General features: G+C 43.0%; 1 protein-coding gene across 1 annotated transcript in view; it reads right to left on the bottom strand.

Moving 5' to 3' along the window:
• Positions 1–735: 735 nt before the first annotated feature.
• The window catches only part of TMEM164 (transmembrane protein 164), a 59,071-nt gene continuing 40,333 nt past the window's right edge, over positions 736–19,473 (bottom strand). The window contains exons 5-6 of the mRNA XM_073547650.1: positions 13,079–13,179; positions 736–8,015 (exon numbers count right to left, since the gene is read on the bottom strand). Of these exons, the coding sequence (XP_073403751.1) occupies positions 7,809–8,015; positions 13,079–13,179 (308 nt within the window). The 3' untranslated portion in view covers positions 736–7,808. The remainder of the gene's footprint in view (positions 8,016–13,078; positions 13,180–19,473) is intronic.

The following is a 19,473-nucleotide window of genomic DNA, read 5'->3' as shown; positions in this document are numbered from 1 at the left end:
GGGAGCATTTACATCAATGTGCCTCACAGGGTAGTCCACAGGGATAAAGCTGGCAAGGTCTCAACACATCGCTTGCCTGGTGATCGAGCTGTTAAGTGCAGACAAGAGAAGAATCTGGTGTCTGATGTAAACACCTGCCCCAATTTGGACTACAGATCCCCACTTCCAGTGAGGCTGCACCATGAGCCACAAATGTATCATGAAGGCCAGATCCCACCGTATAAGCGATGATCAGTGGGGGAGTGGAGGAGGGCAACTAGGAGAGTGGATTCTCAGTGGAATGGCAGGAGAGCGCACAAAAATACCTGGACTTCACCCGTGGATATATGGTTTAGATCGGTGTTCCTCAACTCCAATCCTTGACAGCCACTAACCGTATTACCCATGTGATAAATCCTGAAAAATGATCAAAGTAAATCTTGAAAACAAGGTCTGTTGGTGGCTGTCGAGGTTTAAAGCATTGATCCCTAGGCAAGTCCCAGAGATCTGGTGCAGCGGATCTCCAGCGTTAGCGATTTCTTGTTCCTGCTGCCACCTGGAAGGTCTTTAGAGGGTAGGTGGGATGCATTACATTTTATTTCTAGACTCTCTCTTTTGGCAATGTCAATGCAGGAGTACTGGGAAAGATACTCAGTCATAACTACCTCAGTAGTATTCTACCTTTCTCCATCTATGATCACCTTATTTTTGCTGGTTCATATTTTGAACTTTTACATAAAAAACAATCAGGCATCCTTTGTCCACAAATAACATTTTAATTTCAAATATTAACAAAAGTTTTATTTCACAAATTGTAGTAAAAACAAGTTAGAAATACCCCATACACATACACCCACTATACAACACAAGTAGTTACAGACGTTACGCTTCCTTTTTGGAATAAATAGTAAAAGAGGTTTTCTATTAAACACGCGCTAGTGAATGGCATAGGCATTATAAAACAGATACAAATGCTTACACAACAAGAGAACATCGCCTTCGACCACATCTTTCACTCTAATGCACGTTTCACAATGGAGGCAATACAGGTTTGAAGAGCGATTTTGACCCAGCAGATCGAGCTAGGAAGTCTAGGAGATGGATTCTAGTGTATCTAGATGAATGGACAAACGCTTGACCTAGTTATTTCGGACATCACAGAGGATCCCATATTCCAAATCTGGACAAATGTCACCTTGACACATCTAATCTAATAAAAAAAAAATAATGTCCCCATAAGGATCGTGGCACGTAGGGTTTTTAGCCAGTGTCAGTGGGCGCTTTCTCAATGAAAAGACAATTCCTGTCCAATGAACTTAGGTGCCACCAACTTTACAGCACCAATGTTGTGCCCCACTGTAGTTTTGGGATAGACTCCCTAGGACTAGCAGTCACTTCACAGTACATATTTCAGGCAGAATTTCCCTAAATTACATCCATCACAGATCTAATTCCTGCTATGGAATGTGAAAAAGGTATGTGTTTTTTTGGCACTGGTCTATGTGGCACACACTCTATAGCTGCTCATTGAAGCATAGCTAGCACAAGAGTTTTGAGTAATCATAGAGCAACCTTAGAACTGTAATGGGGGAAGGAACATTGGGCCTTGATCTCCAAGCAATTTAGGACAGCCATCAAGAAGTAATGACATTTAATCAGGTAGGATTTATAATGATGCATTTGGGCAAGTTCATAATCGATGGTTCATAATCGATGATATTCTCATTCCAGATTATCTGTTTGTGTAACATGTCAAAGGTGATCCACCAGACAAGCAAAATATATATAAAAAAAAAGTTAGCATCGCCAGCACATCACCCTCTGTAAACCAACTGTGTGCTGCCAACAAGATGATACTGGGGAATGACCATTGGTATTAGCAATTGCTCTTCCCCATCAAGTTTGTTGGCCAGTAAACCTGTACCGAACTTCTATACAGTCGATCAATGCTCACTAATGGCCTTCTGGTGGGCCAAAATCAGCAGGTCTAAATGCACCTTAGGTGGCCCAACACAACTTGGGCATTTTTCTTTTTACTCTGGCTGTACTTTACTATGAAACAAATGCCCATGGGGTCAATTATTACCCCCTCTTGTAACATCAGTCTCACTAAAAGGGATATAAAGTGTTTTGTTTTCCTTCTGGAGAAATATATTATGACATCTATGAGACATGCTGCAAAGCTTGGACCTCAGGGTGTTTGGCTGCCTGAACACCATCGATTCCTACACATCTTTGGTCCTGACCATTTCCATACACTTAAATTGTGCACTAGCTCTGCAATTACTATGGCACACAGTAAGTCTATGTATATAATCATTTTTAACTACCAAGTGCCTGTTGATGAGATGCAAGGATTCAGCTATTAAATAGTTACCATGGAAATTAAATAGTTACCATGGAAATAACAATTGTCATAGCTCAACCATGGATGACAAAACCAAATGTTCTTGGCTTTCCCAATAAGTCACCCCCAAATTTGTGGGACCTGAACCTCCATGATCTTGATAAAACCAATGTTGCTTGGAATCCCCATTGGGCAAAAAAGGGATGCACTATTGACACTCCTAGAATTTAGCTAAGGGCGTAGTCAGCCGACCATATAAAATAGGACCAAGATCGGAACGCAATGCACATAGTGGCCGGTGGCTTTCTCGACCCAAGCATGAGAGCTTCAAGTATTTCGTTGCAGTTGTCACGCTCGGGTTTTGAGAGCCGACAGCCAGTCCGTGCACTGCGTTCCAATCTCGACCCTGTTTATTCGGCCATCTGACTCGGCCCTTACATTGAATACATTCTCAGTCAACCACCACCACTTTCCTGTTCAACGCTGTGTTCGAAAGATAAATATTACAATTCCAGGTCCCTATGAATCAGAAGTAGCGCCCATACAGTGGGCACGTCATACCCTAATTGCATCTAGCTATTATAACATACCTACCTATGAAGTGCTGGATCTGGGATACAGAGGATCATGGCACCAAAACATCTCTCAAATCATATCAAAGAAAAAGATTCCAGTGTAATCTATTTCAGATATTGCACTCACATTCTCAGTCTCATGGGAACAAAGTTAAATTTGCAGCTAAACTCTAAACACATCTAACTGAAGAATAATAACTACTTCCAACAATCCAATTTTACAACATTGTATTGTATGATTAACACTTGTATACAGTAACCTAACCCGACTATGAAGACTAAATACTCTTAAGAACCTCTTCTGTATCTATGGAGGATCCATAATAAACACATACAGCACGTGGCTATACTGAGAGGAACACCGCTAAAAATACAAAATATACAAACACTTGTACACCAAGACAAGAGGATCCCACTACAGAATCCAGATCCTGAATACTAAGTGTAGCCTTCTTCTCACAATGTGACGATGATGGCATCTACTCTATGAACAGAAGGATAAGCCAAGTTATAGGTTACAGTCATATATAAGGTTGCACCACTTCATTACTACTCAGACTTTCATTAATACAGAGGAAAAATAAATATATAATTTTAGCTTTCATGTTAACAATTGACGGTGTACATAGTGAGAGATAATGAGGTTCATAAGTAACCAGAATCCCAGCTTTAAGTAATCCATCTGTTCTTCAGTGGTAATTTCCTATGTAGAAGGATGATAAATGTCTCAGGTGTGGATAAAAAAAATAACTTTCACATAATCTAATAACATCCAACTCATGGAGACAGAGAAAAATTCTTACTGACGGGTTTCAAACACATTCTTCGTCGTAGCACAAAGATCCCTGATGTGTTCAAAACCCGTCAGTAAGCATTTTTCTCTGTCTCGATGTGTTGATTGTTATTGGATTTTGTAAAAAAGTGTTTTTGTTTTTTTTACTTTTTATCTACGTTTGTGTGCCAGACATTTATTCTGCTGTGGATGAAGCCGCTCTAGAGTCAGAGTCTGGCATCTGAGCTCCTAGTGAGCTGGCGATCTTTCCTTCTTGTAATTTCCTATGTAGGTACGTCCATACCAGGATAGTAAGACAGTGGATAAGTGAAAAGATTAGAGAAGGAGAAAGATCAGATGGATTCTGTACCTCCAGTGATCCACTAACAAATCTCCATGTATATACACCTGCATGTGTTTCTACTAGAGAATTAAACTAATGAATGCCCCATGTTATTTAGTAGCAGCAGTCATTTGCAGGCTACATCCATTCCAATATGCGGCATAATAGGAGAACTAATTATTATAGCACTTTACGTTGCTCCGGCAGCAGGGAGGAAGTACTTACATGGAGAGAAAAGGTTAACAAAAATTTAAATAACTTGATTTCGTGACCTACATATGTAAATACTAGCAGTTAGTGTGTTTGTGGAGTGAGCAGGCTAGATGATAATGTCCTGTGATTACAGCAGCCTTTACAGGGGAGTGCAATGTTTTATAACAGATGGTAGGAACAGTGCCAGGGGGCTGCTTCACTGTGTACAACATGGGTGACAAGGATAACAACTTCCGATTAGTCCTGCCGACCACCTCTTTCTAATTGACTAAGGCTGGTTTCACACTTGCGTTTTTTAGCGCTGCGCCTTGTGCGCATGCGCATTGCTCCCCTATATTTAACTTGGGTGCGCATGGTCTAGCGCATGCACGCGTTCGTATGCATTTTTGTGTGCATGCGTTTTGTTTTGTAGTGTGCGCCTAGGCGCCCTGGACGCAACCTGTTGCATTTTTGGTCCGTCCGACCTGTCTTAAAAAAAAAAAAAACACAAAACGCATGCGCATGTTAGTGCACGGAATGCGCAAAAAAACAGCATTACAGTCTATGGGAAGGCACGCGTGCGCTAGGGCATGCGCACGCATGCATTTAAAATCGCATGCGTTTTTTCAGTTAACATGGTGACAAACTGGTTAAATCGCATGCGCAAAAAAACAGCAACCGCACGATGCGCAAAAAAACAGCAAACGCACGATGCGCAAAAAAACGCTAGTGTGAAACTAGCCTTACAGGTGTAGTCAATTTGTATGGAAGGGTTTACAGAGTGAGGCTCTAAATGGACTAGAGTTATTTGTCACTGGAGTTACGCTCAGAAAATCAAGACTTTGTAATAAAGATACAACAATACCAGCAGCTTCTCCAACACCATCAATAGTTTGCAATATAATAACTAATTCTTTAGGGGGTTCTAAATTATTAAACTACAGTTAAAGAAATAATATTCTCTTAGAACCAAGAGGGACTTAATTGCAAATTAATTCATGATCTAGAAGTGATAAATGGAGTGTGCACAAATAGATAATTTCATTCATGTGGAGGTTATAAATACTTCACTAAAACTTCTACAAAACAATATCTGGCAAAGACAATACATGAGTGATACAGGACATGGAAATATGATGTGATGCTCTGCACTACTGGCCTGTAGGTGTATCTATACTAGAATGTGTAAATGTACAGTAGACGGCACATCTCACAGAAGGGTAACAATATAGTAAAGAAAATGTGAATCCCCTCTAAGGGGTTATCCGAGATTGACACATTGAAGTCTCAAGCACTGTATGCGTCATTAACATCAGATCGGTCATCCTACAGATAAACTGATGACCTATTAGACCCAGACACCCACTTTAATGATGAGACCAAGTGACTGAATGTATGGAATGTGACACACTGCTAATTTATAGCACTTAGGTTCTCAGGTCGTCGGTCCGTGTAGACCACATTTACTATATGGAGTCGGAAAATATTCTTTTGGATGAGAAATGAATGCAAAAAGGGCAGCAGCAATGAACACTTCTTAAATTTGAACTGGGAGATTACATACCCAATCACTCACACCTCTGCATCTCAGCTAAGGTGGCAATGAGGGTATGTAAACCCCCTGAACAAGCACTACTCATGTACAAAGCTCACGTCATCCTACTGTGAGAGATGTGAATGATTTTATGGTGTAAGGCTGGCACAGCACATGGGAAAGTGGTAGCCCAAAGACCAATTCTGCAACATCTTGGTTTACACTTCTGCTGGGAGCTTAAGGCCCTGGAGAAAGGATTGGGCATGTTCAAATCCAACTGCCCAATTTCTCTCTAAAGGGGGTTTTACACATAGCGATATAGCTAGCAATATCGCTAAAACGTCACTGATTTTGTGACGTTATAGCGATATTGCTAGCGATATCGCTATGTGTGATACTTACCTCCGACCGGCTCCCCTGCTGTCCATCGCTGATCGCACGAGATCGGGCGGCTCCATTTCTCGTTGTCAGCTTACTGCTGGGCTTCCTGCTGTGACGATGAGCGACGCGTGGAGGCGGGCGGGAGGACGTCTGGATCGGTGTGTGTGAAAGGCGAGTATCATGTGCTGCGTCGCTGCTGCATCGCTGTGAGGTCTGTGTGAAAGCTCACTAGCGATCATTTAGCGATGCACCAGTGATCCTGACCGGGTCGGATCGCTGGTGCATCGCTAAATGTAAAAGGGCCTTAAGTCTACATTTCCCATCAGGAGAGACATATACATTAGATTGTTGACCAGCCTGGCCAAAATAAAAGGAATTGACCTAAAAGATAGTGTTGTCCCTTATTCCGATGGCAGGTGAAGCACAGAGAGGGATCACCAGGTGGGACCATGCTCACCATGAATGAATGGCCCCTGGTGTTGTATATCTCCCCCCTACAGACTGCAGGTATACAGTGGGCATCACACCACATAATGCCGGCCATGATTACTAAAGACATTTTCCCACCACTTACATTTAGGACATATCGTTTAGATGATTGGTCCGTATAATGGCAGAGGCACCAGATCATGGCTAAGAAAAAGAATCTGCAGAGCTCGGAGGAGACAATAGCTTGGTCCGTTATGGATTATGGGATGACCTTGGATCTTCTGAGGAAAGACTGGCACACCCGACAAAAACCGAAGGGGACTAAAGGCAGAAGAGCTCTGAGGTCGCCATTATCTTAGCAGCCTCCACTAATCATACATTTATGGCATATTCAACTAATTAGTCCTATTTTCAGTGATGGGAAACTACTACTGCCATTTGACAATGTACAGATGTAGCAGAGTTGGTTTTACCGATCATGTCAGTGGCTGAACGCAAGTCTCTAATGAAGTCTGAATAGAGAACCTGATCACTTTTCACAGACTTGACGCTGCTATATACATGCACACACACATATATATGGAGGGGTCCGTGAGCATTGTGGGGGCCTGGCAGTGCTAGTACATCAGGAATGTGATACGCACAGTTAGGAGAGGTATATTTTTGCATTATGTAACCAGTAGAACCATGGAATATTTTAACTGAAAACGTTAAAATTATTCCAATATTATGTACTGAGGAATTATTATAATAGGTTTCTCTTCCAGATATTTAGCCTCCCGAGTGATGGCCATTTAGATGACCCTTCATCAAGCCAGAGAGAGTGATCGTAATCAGACACATGGTGGGGCGCACCGACACGTGTCTGGCCGTGCTAAAAAAAAAAAAAATTCCTATAAAAATGTATAAATAAAATAATTATTTCTTGTAACAGACTCGGCATATAATGTAAAAACCGGCTATGTTCCCTGTGCAAAAGAGATTCAGCCACCATAGTGCTCAGGTTTTAACTTTCGGCCGCAAGGGGGAAAAAAAAAAGCCTTTTGGCTCAAAGAGCAGGAAGAGGTTGGAAAAAAAAAAAAAAAAAAAAAAATCTGAAAAAGGAGTTTGCCACTGTGGTCCGTTCTGTAAGGTCACTTGTTTCTGAGATTGGAAGTCCTTAACACTGTTTAATCAAAGTGCTGGTAGCCCTTTAACCTCCATTTGCTTATTTTGGCTATAAAGAGGCTAAGACCGATTCATCCAGATGTGACCGTTTAATCCACTTTCTTCCCAGAAAAGGGAATCAGCTCCATTAGGAATTTATATCCCGGCAGACCAGGTGAGAACAGCGCCACAATCAGCTTGCCGTGGATCATGGTCATGAGCGTTTGATGCCCCGAGGCCCAGATGCGATACCATGGCCCGTAAAAGGGATCGGAGATGGCCGGGCAGAGCATGTTGTTCAAGTTCACCTCTGTCATCTAATGAGAGAAGACATGGAAACACATTAATCCATCCAGAAGCTTCTAGTCCCCCTTATAACAAACTCTCTGGAAATTCAGAGGTCAGTCCCCCCAAAATCTGTCCAGTACATACACACGTGGTCAAAATTGTTGGTACCCCTCGTGTGATGACAGAAAAGCCCACAATGGTGACAGAAATAACTTGAATCTCACAACAGTAATATTAAATAAAAAAAATCAATGAAAATGAACAAATGAAAGTCATACATTGCTTTTCAGCCATGCTTCCACAGAATTTAAAAAAATAAAACTCATGAAATAGGCCTGGACAGAAATGATCGTACCTTTAACTTAATATTTTGTTACACAACCTTTTGAGGCAATCACTACAATCAAACGATTCCTGTAACGGTCAATGAGATACTCAACAGGTAATACCTCGACATTTGGTCCAGTTGTCTCGTGTTTGAAGCAGGGCTGTGGAGTCGGTAAACCAAACCTGCGACTCCGACATATATTGCTTATATTTAAGTGAAAAATTTATTGTAGTACAATGTGGACATCAGACATTTAATCATTTTTATGATACAATAATCAAGATATTTAGATAGAACATAATATATATTTATTGGAATACGACTTTAGAACACAAAAAACTATAATAAATTGTAAATGTGTAATACACTATATAATATTGATTACATATACACAGTACAGACCAAAAGTTTGGACACACCTTCTCATTCAAAGAGTTTTCTTTATTTTCATGACTATGAAAATTGTAGATTCCCTCTGAAGGCATCAAAACTATGAATTAACACATGTGGAATTATATAATTAGCAAAAAAGTGTGAAACAACTGAAAATATGTCTTATATTCTAGGTTCTTCAAAGTAGCCACCTTTTGCTTTGATTACTGCTTTGCACACTCTTGGCATTCTCTTGATGAGCTTCAAGTGGTAGTCACCGGAAATGGTCTTCCAACAGTCTTGAAAGAGTTCCCAGAGATGCTTAGCACTTGTTGGCACTCTTGCCTTCACTCTGCGGTCCAGCTCACCCCAAACCATCTCGATTGGGTTCAGGTCTGGTGACTGTGAAGGCCAGGTCATCTGGCGTAGCACCCCATCACTCTCCTTCTTGGTCAAATAGCCCTTACACAGCCTGGAGGTGTGTTTGGGGTCATTGTTCTGTTGAAAAATAAATGATGGTGCAACTAAACGCAAACCGGATGGAATAGCATGCTGCTGCAAGATGCTGTGGTAGCCATGCAGGTTCATTATGCCTTCAATTTTGAATAAATCCCCAACAGTGTCACCAACAAAGAACCCCCACACCATCACACCTCCTCCTCCATGCTTCACGGTGGGAACCAGGCATGTAGAGTCCATCCGTTCACCTTTTCTGCGTCGCACAAAGACACGGTGGTTGGAACCAAAGATCTCAAATTTGGACTCATCAGACCAAAGCACAGATTTCCACTGGTCTAATGTCCATTCCTTGTGTTCTTTAGCCCAAACAAGTCTCTTCTGCTTGTTGCCTGTCCTTAGCAGTGGTTTCCTAGCAGCTATTTTACCATGAAGGCCTGCTGCACAAAGTCTCCTCTTAACAGTTGTTGTAGAGATGTGTCTGCTGCTAGAACTCTGTGTGGCATTGACCTGGTCTCTAATCTGAGCTGCTGTTAACCTGCGATTTCTGAGGCTGGTGACTAGGATGAACTTATCCTCCGCAGCAGAGGTGACTCTTGGTCTTCCTTTCCTGGGGCGGTCCTCATGAGATCCAGTTTCTTTGTAGCGCTTGATGGTTTTTGCCAATGCACTTGGGGACACTTTCAAAGTTTTACCAATTTTTCGGACTGACTGACCTTCATTTCTTAAAGTAATGATGGCCACTCGTTTTTCTTTACTTAGAATTTTGTATTATGGCAAGAAAAAAGCAGCTAACATTCTATTCAGTAGGACTATCAGCGGTGTATCCACCAGACTTCTGCACAACACAACTGATGGTCCCAACCCCATTTATAAGGCAAGAAATCCCACTTATTAAACCTGACAGGGCACACCTGTTAAATGAAAACCATTTCCGGTGACTACCTCTTGAAGCTCATCTAGAGAATGCCTATATAATAATAAATATATATATATATATATATTATATATATATACACACACACACACACACACACACATACACACACTATGACTTATCTCAGCTAAGACAAAGTCTAGATCCTCAGGCTATATTCACACCATGGGCGTAGCCAGGATCAATCCTAGGGGGGCGCAGATCCTCATACTGTTCCGCAGAACCTCATAGCGCACACCTCAGCTGCTGCAGAACCTCATACTGCACACCCCTACACTTTAAAACAAAGCCTGCACCTTAAGAAGATGTGGTGATGAATGCATTATTTATTCCAACTATCAATTGATGTGTTACTGAAGATGAGCAATGCCTGTCCTGGGCATCCTTTTGGCCAGCTATGAGGTGTACCTGACTGGTGCTAAAAAAAAAAAAAAAAAGGAGTGTTAGTCTGTGTGCTATCCGGCTTTGATTCTTTTTGGTACAGATACGATACAGATAGACAGATATGGATAAATGGATAGACAGAGCAGATTTCTAATCTGCTTTTGCTATTGAAAACATTATCTATGAGCTCAAAAACCTTTCAGGTGATGCGGTTTTTTAAAAAGCTGATCTGCTTTTGCAGCTGAAAAACGTATTCTCAAAAAACGCAGCGAAAACGCTGTGTGTGAATGTAGCCTTAGATCAGGAATAGAACAGCCATTTATAGGACATTTCATAACTTTCCCAAATTCCTATGAAAAAATATTCAGCACATTCTGCATTGAACTACAGTACCCAATTTATTATATATTTTAGTAGTCGGAGTAGGTCCATTTTAGACCGACTCCACGACTCCGAAGCCCTGGTTCGAAGGTTGCCTTTTCCAGACGGAATGTTTTAGCTTTTTCCAAAGATGCTCAATAGGACAATAGGATTTAGGTCAGGGCTCATAGAAGGCCACTTCAGAATAGTCCCATGTTTTCCTCTTAGCCATTCTTGGGTGTTTTCAGCTGTGTGTTTTGGGTCATTATCCTGTTGCAAGACTGAGACCAAGCTTTCTGACACTGGGCAGCACATTTCTCTCTAGAATCCCATGATAGTCTTGAGATTTCATTGTACCCTGCACAGACTCTAGACACCCTGTGCCAGATGCAGCAAAGCAGCCCCAGAACATAACAGAGCCTCCTCCATGTTTCACAGTAGGGACAGTGTTCTTTTCTTGATAGAAAAATGAAGCATATCTGTGAACATAGAGCTGATGTGCCTTGCCAAAAAGTTCCATTTTTGTCTCATCTGTCCATAGGACATTCTCCCAGAAGCTTTGTGGCTTGTCAACATGTAGTTTGGCAAATTCCAGTCTGGCTTTTTTATGATTTTTTTTTCCAACAATGGTGCCCTTCTTGGTCATCTCCCATGAAGTCCACTTTAGCTCATACGACAGATGGTGCGATCTGACACTGATGTTCCTTGAGCTTGAAGTTCACCTCTAATCTGTTTAGAAGTTTTTCTGGGCTCTTTTGTTACCATTCATATTATCCGTCTCTTTGATTTGTCATCAATTTTCATCTGGTGACCACGTCCAGGGAGGTTGTCTACAGTACCATGGAGCTTAAATTTCTAAATATGTGCAACTTTAGTCAAAGGAACATCAAGCTGCTTTGATATGGTCATATAACTTTTACTTGCAATAGGTATGTCTATAATTTTCTTTCTAATCTCCTGAGACAACTCTTTCCTTCGCTTCCTCTGGTTCATGTGGAATGTGATACTCACAGCGCTGTTCGGTGACATGGTGTATATCTGTAGTCCTCTATACAGGCCCACTCACTGATTCCAACATTGTAGACACTGTGATTATTGGACACACCTTAATTTAACATGTCCCTTTTGTCACATTAATTTCAGGGGTACATCATTTCTGTCCAGGCCTATTTCATGAGTTATTTTTTTTTTTTTTTTTAATTCTGTGGAGGCATGGTTCAACAGCAATGTCTGACTTTCATTTGTTCATTTTCATAGATTTTTGATTTATTACTTTTGTCAGGTTCAAGTTATTGCTGTTACCATTGTGGGTTTTTCTGTCATTAAAAGAGGGGTACCAACAATTTTAAACACGTGTGTAGTTACAGAAACAAAACAAAGTTGGCGCAGCGTCTCTTCCTCCATCTCTATATCAATTACTGAAAATTGAAATTGCAGCACCAAGACAAACGCCATGGAAATCGGAAATCACAGGATGGATACATATGTTAATGAGATGCAAATTATGAAAATTTGGGAACAAAGTTTTAAAAACATCTTGGTTTAGTCATCAGCTGTGGTCCAATGCAGTGTAAACACCTTCTAATGGTTTATGTAGATCTTGTTTGATGCCTTAGGCCCAGTATGTGATGTCTGATTTCCCTTGCAGTATAGAATGGATCAATCATGGAACCATTTCGCCAAAGTGTCGCAGGAGCCATTTTTCAACACAACAAAGCCATACTCTTTGTTGCCCATGTTGCTGTGAGCAGCCTGCATGCCCTAAACATGCTACCATGGCCTGCAGTGCCTCTGGACTTGTGTCCCATTGAGTACGCCTGAGACGTCATTGATCTGCAATTGCAGAGGGAGCTGCCAGCAGAGGCTCTTGATGATTCTCAAGCCCAAGTACACTCAGCGCGGCAGAACATTCCTCAGATAACCATTAATAACCTCATTAATAGCAGCCAAGGCTATAAGTGCAAAGCTGTGTGTGCCTGGCGCTCATTCTCTATAAACGTTTCAAAAATATACTTTCCTCATTATTATTTGCATATCATTAACAAGTCTATCAATCATGAAATGTCCATAATTTCACTAGTATTCCTTTGTTGTGTTGCAATTTCAATGTACAGAAGTATGTAATCGCAATCATATACACGCAATAAATTACGTGCACATTACCATTGCTAAATCTAATGCACGTTATAGAAAAGTGTAGAGACCCTTCGGTGACAGTACTACTACCTTTCCTTCCACAGATTCTTTGTACTTACCATGCCTAGGATCTGTAAAAAGCTAAAATGGTAGAAAAACATCAATCCAGTTGATAAAATTGACCACCAAAAGTTACCAAGTGCCTCTGGAGTGTAGGTGCCTGCAAAATCAAGTATGAAAGGATGTAAATGATTAGACAATGATAAATATAAAAGGCAAAATCAAAAGTAACTGCTTCTTTTTAGAAGAGTTAGGAAGCTGCAATAATCCTTCAGCCAGTGCCCAGCATCCTGCCGGCTCCTCGTGGGCCTTCTCCCTGCCCCGTAACCTGAAGATTGCAAGCCTCGTGGGCAGGGCCTTCTGTATTTCCAGCACCCATGTAGTCAGGTTTAGTCTACTCGTTTCCTGTCTTACGCCACATCTCACATGTACTGTGTGCACCTTTTCCAGATGTACAATGCCTGGGAACGGAGAACACTTTACTATCAATGACTGTTGTATATAATATTTATTTTAGATACCTAGGTCTATTATACACAGTACACAAGGGTACAGTGCATTGCGAAAGTATTCAGCCCCCTGGAACTTTTCAACCTTTTCCCACATATCATGCTTCAAAACACAAAGATACCAAATGTAAATTTTTGGTGAAGAATCAACAAGTGGGACACAATTGTGTAGCTGAATGAAATTTATTGGTTATTTTAAAATTTTGTGGAAATTCAAAAACTGAAAAGTGGGGCGTGCAATATTATTCGGCCCCTTTAACGTGATACTTTGCTGCGCCACCTTTTGCTGCAATTACAGCTGCAAGTCCCTTGGGGTATGTCTCTATCAGTTTTTTACATTGAGAGACTGAAATTCTTGCCCATTCTTCCTTGGCAAACAGCTCGAGCTCAGTGAGGTTTGATGGAGATCGTTTGTGAACAGCAGTTTCCAGCTCTTTCCACAGATTCTCGATTGGATTCAGGTCTGAACTTTGACTTGGCCATTCTAACACCTGGATACGTTTACTTGTGAACCATTCCATTGTAGATTTTGCTTTATGTTTGGGATCATTGTCTTGTTGGAAGACAAATCTCCGTCCCAGTCTCAGGTCTTTTGCAGACTCCAACAGGTTTTGTTCAAGAACGGTCCTGTATTTGGCTCCATCCATCTTCCCATCAATTTTAACCATCTTCCGTGACCCTGCTGAAGAAAAGCAGGCCCAAACCATGATGCTGCCACCACCATGTTTGACAGTGGGGATGGTGTGTTCAGGGTGATGAGTTGTGTTGCTTTTACGCCAAACATATCGTTTGGCATTGTTGCCAAAAAGTTCGATTTTGGTTTCATCTGACCACAGCAGCTGCATTTATACGGAGACTTCTCCACAACAGTATCATGGACTTGCCTGTTGTGTTCCTTGGTCTTCATGATGCTCTCTGTGCTTCAAACAGAACCCTGAGACTATCACAGAGCAGGTGCATTTATACGGATACTTGATTTCTCACAGGTGGATTATATTTATCATCATTAGTCATTTAGGACAACATTGGATCATTCAGAGATCCACAATGAACTTCTGGAGCGAGTTTGCTGCACTGAAATTAAAAGGGGCCGAATGATATTGCAGGCTCGACTTTTCAGTTTTTGAATTTCCACAAAAATGTAAAATAACCAATACATTTCGTTCAACTTCACAATTGTGTCCCACTTGTTGATTCTTCACCAAAAATTTACATTTGGTATCTTTATGTTTGAAGCATGATATGTGGGAAAAGGTTGAAAAAGTTGCAAGGGGCCGTATACTTTCACAAGGCACTGTAGGTCCTGCTCCCCTCTGTTACACCCTCAGACACAGTATACAGTACTGCAGCTGTAAATCCAGCACAATGTGAGATAGTCTTAGTTACTCACCGGTTAACGGTATTTTTCGGAGTCCATGACAGCACCACCTGAGGGGGGGATCCGCCCTTCAAGAACAGAAAATCCTACAGATACATAAGGGTGGCACCTCTCCCACGTATCAGTTGGTTTACAGAGCACAAGAGGACCACCAAAGTTAATAGCATAATTTATGTAAAATACTCTACTCAAATATTTATTACCAGTGTACATATAAGAGGAAGACGTGCACACCCAAATTTAAACTAAAGGGAGGGAATATACGAGTGCTGTCATGGACTCCGAAAAATACCGTTAACCGGTGAGTAACTAAGACTTTATTCGGTCGTCCATGACAGCACCACCTGAGAGAATTACAGAGAGTAATAATTACTTAGGGAGGGACTACAGCATGCAGAACCCTTACACCAAAGGAGAGGTCTGAGGAAGCACCCAGGTCTAGTCTATAATGGTTGTAAAAGGTGCTCGGAGAGGACCAAATAGCTGCCTTACATATTTGGTCGATCAAGACTTCCGATCTCTATGCCCACAAGGTTGCCATGGCCCTGGTGGAATGCGCCCTCAGCTTGTCAGGAGCCGATCTGCCCTTTGAGGTGTATGCTAACGAAATGGCCTCCCAAATCCACCTCGCTAGCGATCTTTTTGAAGCCATAAGGCCCTTCCTAGTGCCCTGATTGGAGATAAACAAGGCATTATCTTTTTTCCCGGGGTCGGTAACTGCCAGGTATTCTAGGAGACATCTCCTAACATCTAGAGTGTGTAGTTTCCTTTCCTTTTCGTTCGTTGGATTAGGGAGGAAGGATGGAAGGACTATCTCCTGTGCTCTATGGAAACTGGAGACTACCTTAGGCAAGTATGCTGAATCGGGTGTAAGTATTACCCTGTCGTCCCTGAATAGTATGTAAGGACGAAGTCTAGATAACGCCTGGATGTCACTTACTCTACGGGCTGATGTCAACGCTACCAGAAGAGCCACTTTAAGAGACAGATTTTTTGTAGAGGCTGATGAGATAGGGCCCCGTTTGAACCTCTGTCATGGCCGCGAGGACTAGGTTTAGATCCCATGGCATAAATTTATTTCTTACTACCGGTCTGGACCTGCCTGTTGCCTTAATAAATCTATTGATCCAATAGTTACTGGCGTTGTTGCAGTTAAAAAGGTCCCCTAACGCTGACACCTGTACTTTAAGGGTGCTGGTGGAAAGCCCCATGTCCAGACCTCTTTGTAAGAATTCTAGGATCTGCGCTATCGGTGCGGACTGCCCAGCTACTACCCCTGAAACCTGAAGGAATCTTTTCCAGTTCCTAAAGTAGATTTTGGATGTAATTGGTTTTCTGCTCTTAAGCATGGTGTTAATTAGGGCTGGGGAGAAACCTTTCTCCTTTAGAGGTGACCGTTCAAAATCCACGCCGTCAGATGTAGACAAGCCACCTGAGGATAGTAAACTGGGCCCTGGGAAAGGAGATCTGGGATGTCTGGTAGGACCCATGGGTCGGACACAGACATGGTCCTGAGGCATGAGAACCATGCCCTGCTGGACCAAAACGGGGCGATCACTATAATCTTCGCCTTGTCCTTCCTGACTTTCCTCATCTCCAAGGGTAGAAGGGACAGGGGAGGGAAGGCATATGCTAGCCTGAAGTCCCATTTTATCAGAAGAGCATCTACTGCCAGAGGCCCTTCTCTGGGATTTAGAGAGCAAAACTGAGACACCTTCCTGTTCTCCCTGGTTGCGAAGAGGTCCACTTCTGGCTGCCCCCATTTTTGTACGATCAGGTCGAAGATGGAGGTTTTCAAGGACCATTCCCCTTGTCTTAGAAGGTTGCGGCTTAGGAAGTCCGCCGTGGTGTTTTCTCTTCCTTTTATGTGCAGAGCTGTTAAAGACAGAAGATGTTGCTCTGCCAATTGGAACAGCCGCTCTGCTACCTTCATCAGGGGTCTGGACGAGTCCCACCTTGGTGATTGATGTAAGCCACGGTGACCTGATTGTCGGAGAATATTGGAACATGGTGACCCTGTAGATACACAAAAAGGTTTTTAATTGCCTGCTCTACGGCTGTTAGCTCTTTCAGGTTGGAGGACATTTCCATCTGATGGTAATCCCATAGGTCCTGGATTAAGACCTCCCCCATGTGGGCCCCCCCACCAGTAGGGCTTGCGTCTGTGGTGACTACTCGGGTTACGTTATATTCCCAGGGCACCCCTCTGGCTAGATTATTTTCCTCTAGCCACCAACCAAGGGATTTTATAGTATGTTGGGACAAAGTCAACTGGCCCTCTAGGTAACCCCCCAGGATTTTTTGATGAAGTAAAACCTCGCCCTGTAGAACCCTTGTATGGAACTGGGCTCACCGGACCACGGGGATGCAGGACGAGAGAGAACCTAGGAGGGACATTGCTTTCCTAAGAGACATGGTGGGGTTATTGGAGGCGTTCAAGACCTGATGACGTAGGCAAACTAATTTTTCGGGTGGCAGACACTCCTGATTCTGCGAATCTAGGATTATGCCCAAGAACTGCTGAAATTTCATGGGCTGTAGACGGGACTTCATAATGTTTAGTAGCCACCCTAACCGTTCGAGAGCCGATTTTGCTTTTTGCTACTGATCCCGACAATGGTCTGCTGTTTTGCCTACAATAAGCAAGTCATCCAGGTAGGGGATTACCAGGATATCTGCTTCACGTAGATGGGCAATAACCTCCGCTATAACTTTAGTGAACACTCGGGGGGCGACCGCAATACCAAAGGGAAGGGCGACATATTGGAAATGCTGTACCGACCCCTCTAAATGAACTGCCACTCTGAGGAAACGCTGATGAGATGCATGGATGGTAATATGGTAGTAGGCGTCCTTTAAATCCAGCACCACCATAAAGCAGTTTTCAAACAGTAACTTTGTGGAATTAATCGTTTCCATTTTAAATGGGCAAATGATCAGGAATTTATTGAGTGCCTTTAAGTTGATTATGGTCCTGTAAGAGCCATCCGGCTTACGGACCAGGAATAGAGGGGAGTATAAGCCTTTGCCCTTCTCTGCCTCTGGTACCTTTATCAGTACCTTTTTATAGCATAGGTCACGGATTTTGGTCTCTAGGGCAGCTTGTTCTGATAGGGAAGACCTGAGCAGGGTGACCTTAAAACTGTTCCGGGGGGGCTGAAAGGAAAATTCCAGCCTTAGACCTGAGGCTACCAATCCCAGGATCCAGTTACTGTTTGAAATCAGTGACCAGGCTTGGTAGAAGGCCGATAGTCTACCTCCCACCGGAGCCGCTAGTCATTGGAGAGGCTTCTTGGTCTCACGGGATGCTTCCTGGCGTCCCTCTCCAAACATAAACCCGGTACCTTTCTTCTTCTTATCTTCCCATCTGCCTCGGTCGGTGGATGACCTTCTACGGAAAAATCTCTTCCTAGCGAAGGGACGTCTATAGGAAGGGGCTGGCAGGGTAGGGAATTTCTTTATCGTCCCCGGCTTTCTCCAGAAGTTCATCTAGAACTGGACCGAAGAGATATTCTCCCTCACACAGGATGGAGCAAAGCCGGGATCTGGCCTGGATATCTCCGGGCCAGCACTTCAGCCATATAGCCCTTCGGGCTGCATTCGACAGACTTGCGGCTTTGGCCGCCATCCTTGCAGAGTCTGCCGAAGGGTCAGCTAAAAAGGCTGCCGCATTCTGGATGGTAGGCAGGGTCTTCAAGATAGAGGACAGAGCCTCGAGAGAATCTAACTGACTCAAGCTGGTCCAGCCAGACCATCATAGATCTGGCAGTGCAGGTAGCCGCTACTGCCGGCCTTAGGGCGCCAGCTGACATTTCCCATGTCCCTTTCAGGTAGGAGTCTGCCTTTTTATCCAGCGGATCTTTCAAGGAAGCCATGTCAAAGGGAATAGCAGATTTTTTGGATGCTTTAGCCACTGCTGCGTCCAATTTCGGTGCTTTATCCCATCTGTTCACCAAGGGTTCCTCAAAGGGATATCGTCGCTTAAAGGCCGGTGGTAGGGAGCCCTTTCTTTCTGGTTTCTTCCATTCCCTACTGATCAGGTTTTGGACCTTGTCATTTAATGGGAACGATTTACGTTTCCTTGGGTCTAAGCCGCCGAACATCAGGTCTTGCTTGCGTCTTACCCCCATGGTGGCCCTAACTGCCTTGGCCAACTTATCCACCTGTTCTAGACTCAAGCAGAAACGACTGGAGTCCTCCTCTGAAGAGGACACAGAAGAAGAGGTTGAGGGCTCTGAGGAATCTTTATTTCTTCTAGGGCCAGCTGAGGAGTCCGACCCTGAGAAACTCGCTCTCTTTCTTTTCTTAGATGATTCCCCTTGGGATACGGACTTTAGAGCTTTAACTTCCATCCTGATAATTTGCCTTAGATTCGTAGTGAAGTCAGGGGTTTCTTCCGCCACCGTCTGCCGTATACATACACAGTTAGTAGTAGGTACCGGATCACGGGGGGGGGGGGGGGAGCTGGATCCTTCAGCCTGGAGGAACTTCTGTGGCTGGATTGTCCAGTTTGTTTTTTCTGCTAGGAGCTTGTCTGGGACCTCTCTGAGGTACATTCCTGCTCTCG

The sequence above is a fragment of the Dendrobates tinctorius genome, unplaced genomic scaffold (genome assembly GCF_039654945.1).
Source record: "Dendrobates tinctorius isolate UK_male_01 unplaced genomic scaffold, ASM3965494v1 ptg000154l, whole genome shotgun sequence".
Taxonomy (NCBI): Eukaryota; Metazoa; Chordata; class Amphibia; order Anura; family Dendrobatidae; genus Dendrobates; species Dendrobates tinctorius.
Note: the sequence above shows the minus strand (reverse complement) of the source record. Positions and strands in the feature narration are given on the sequence as shown.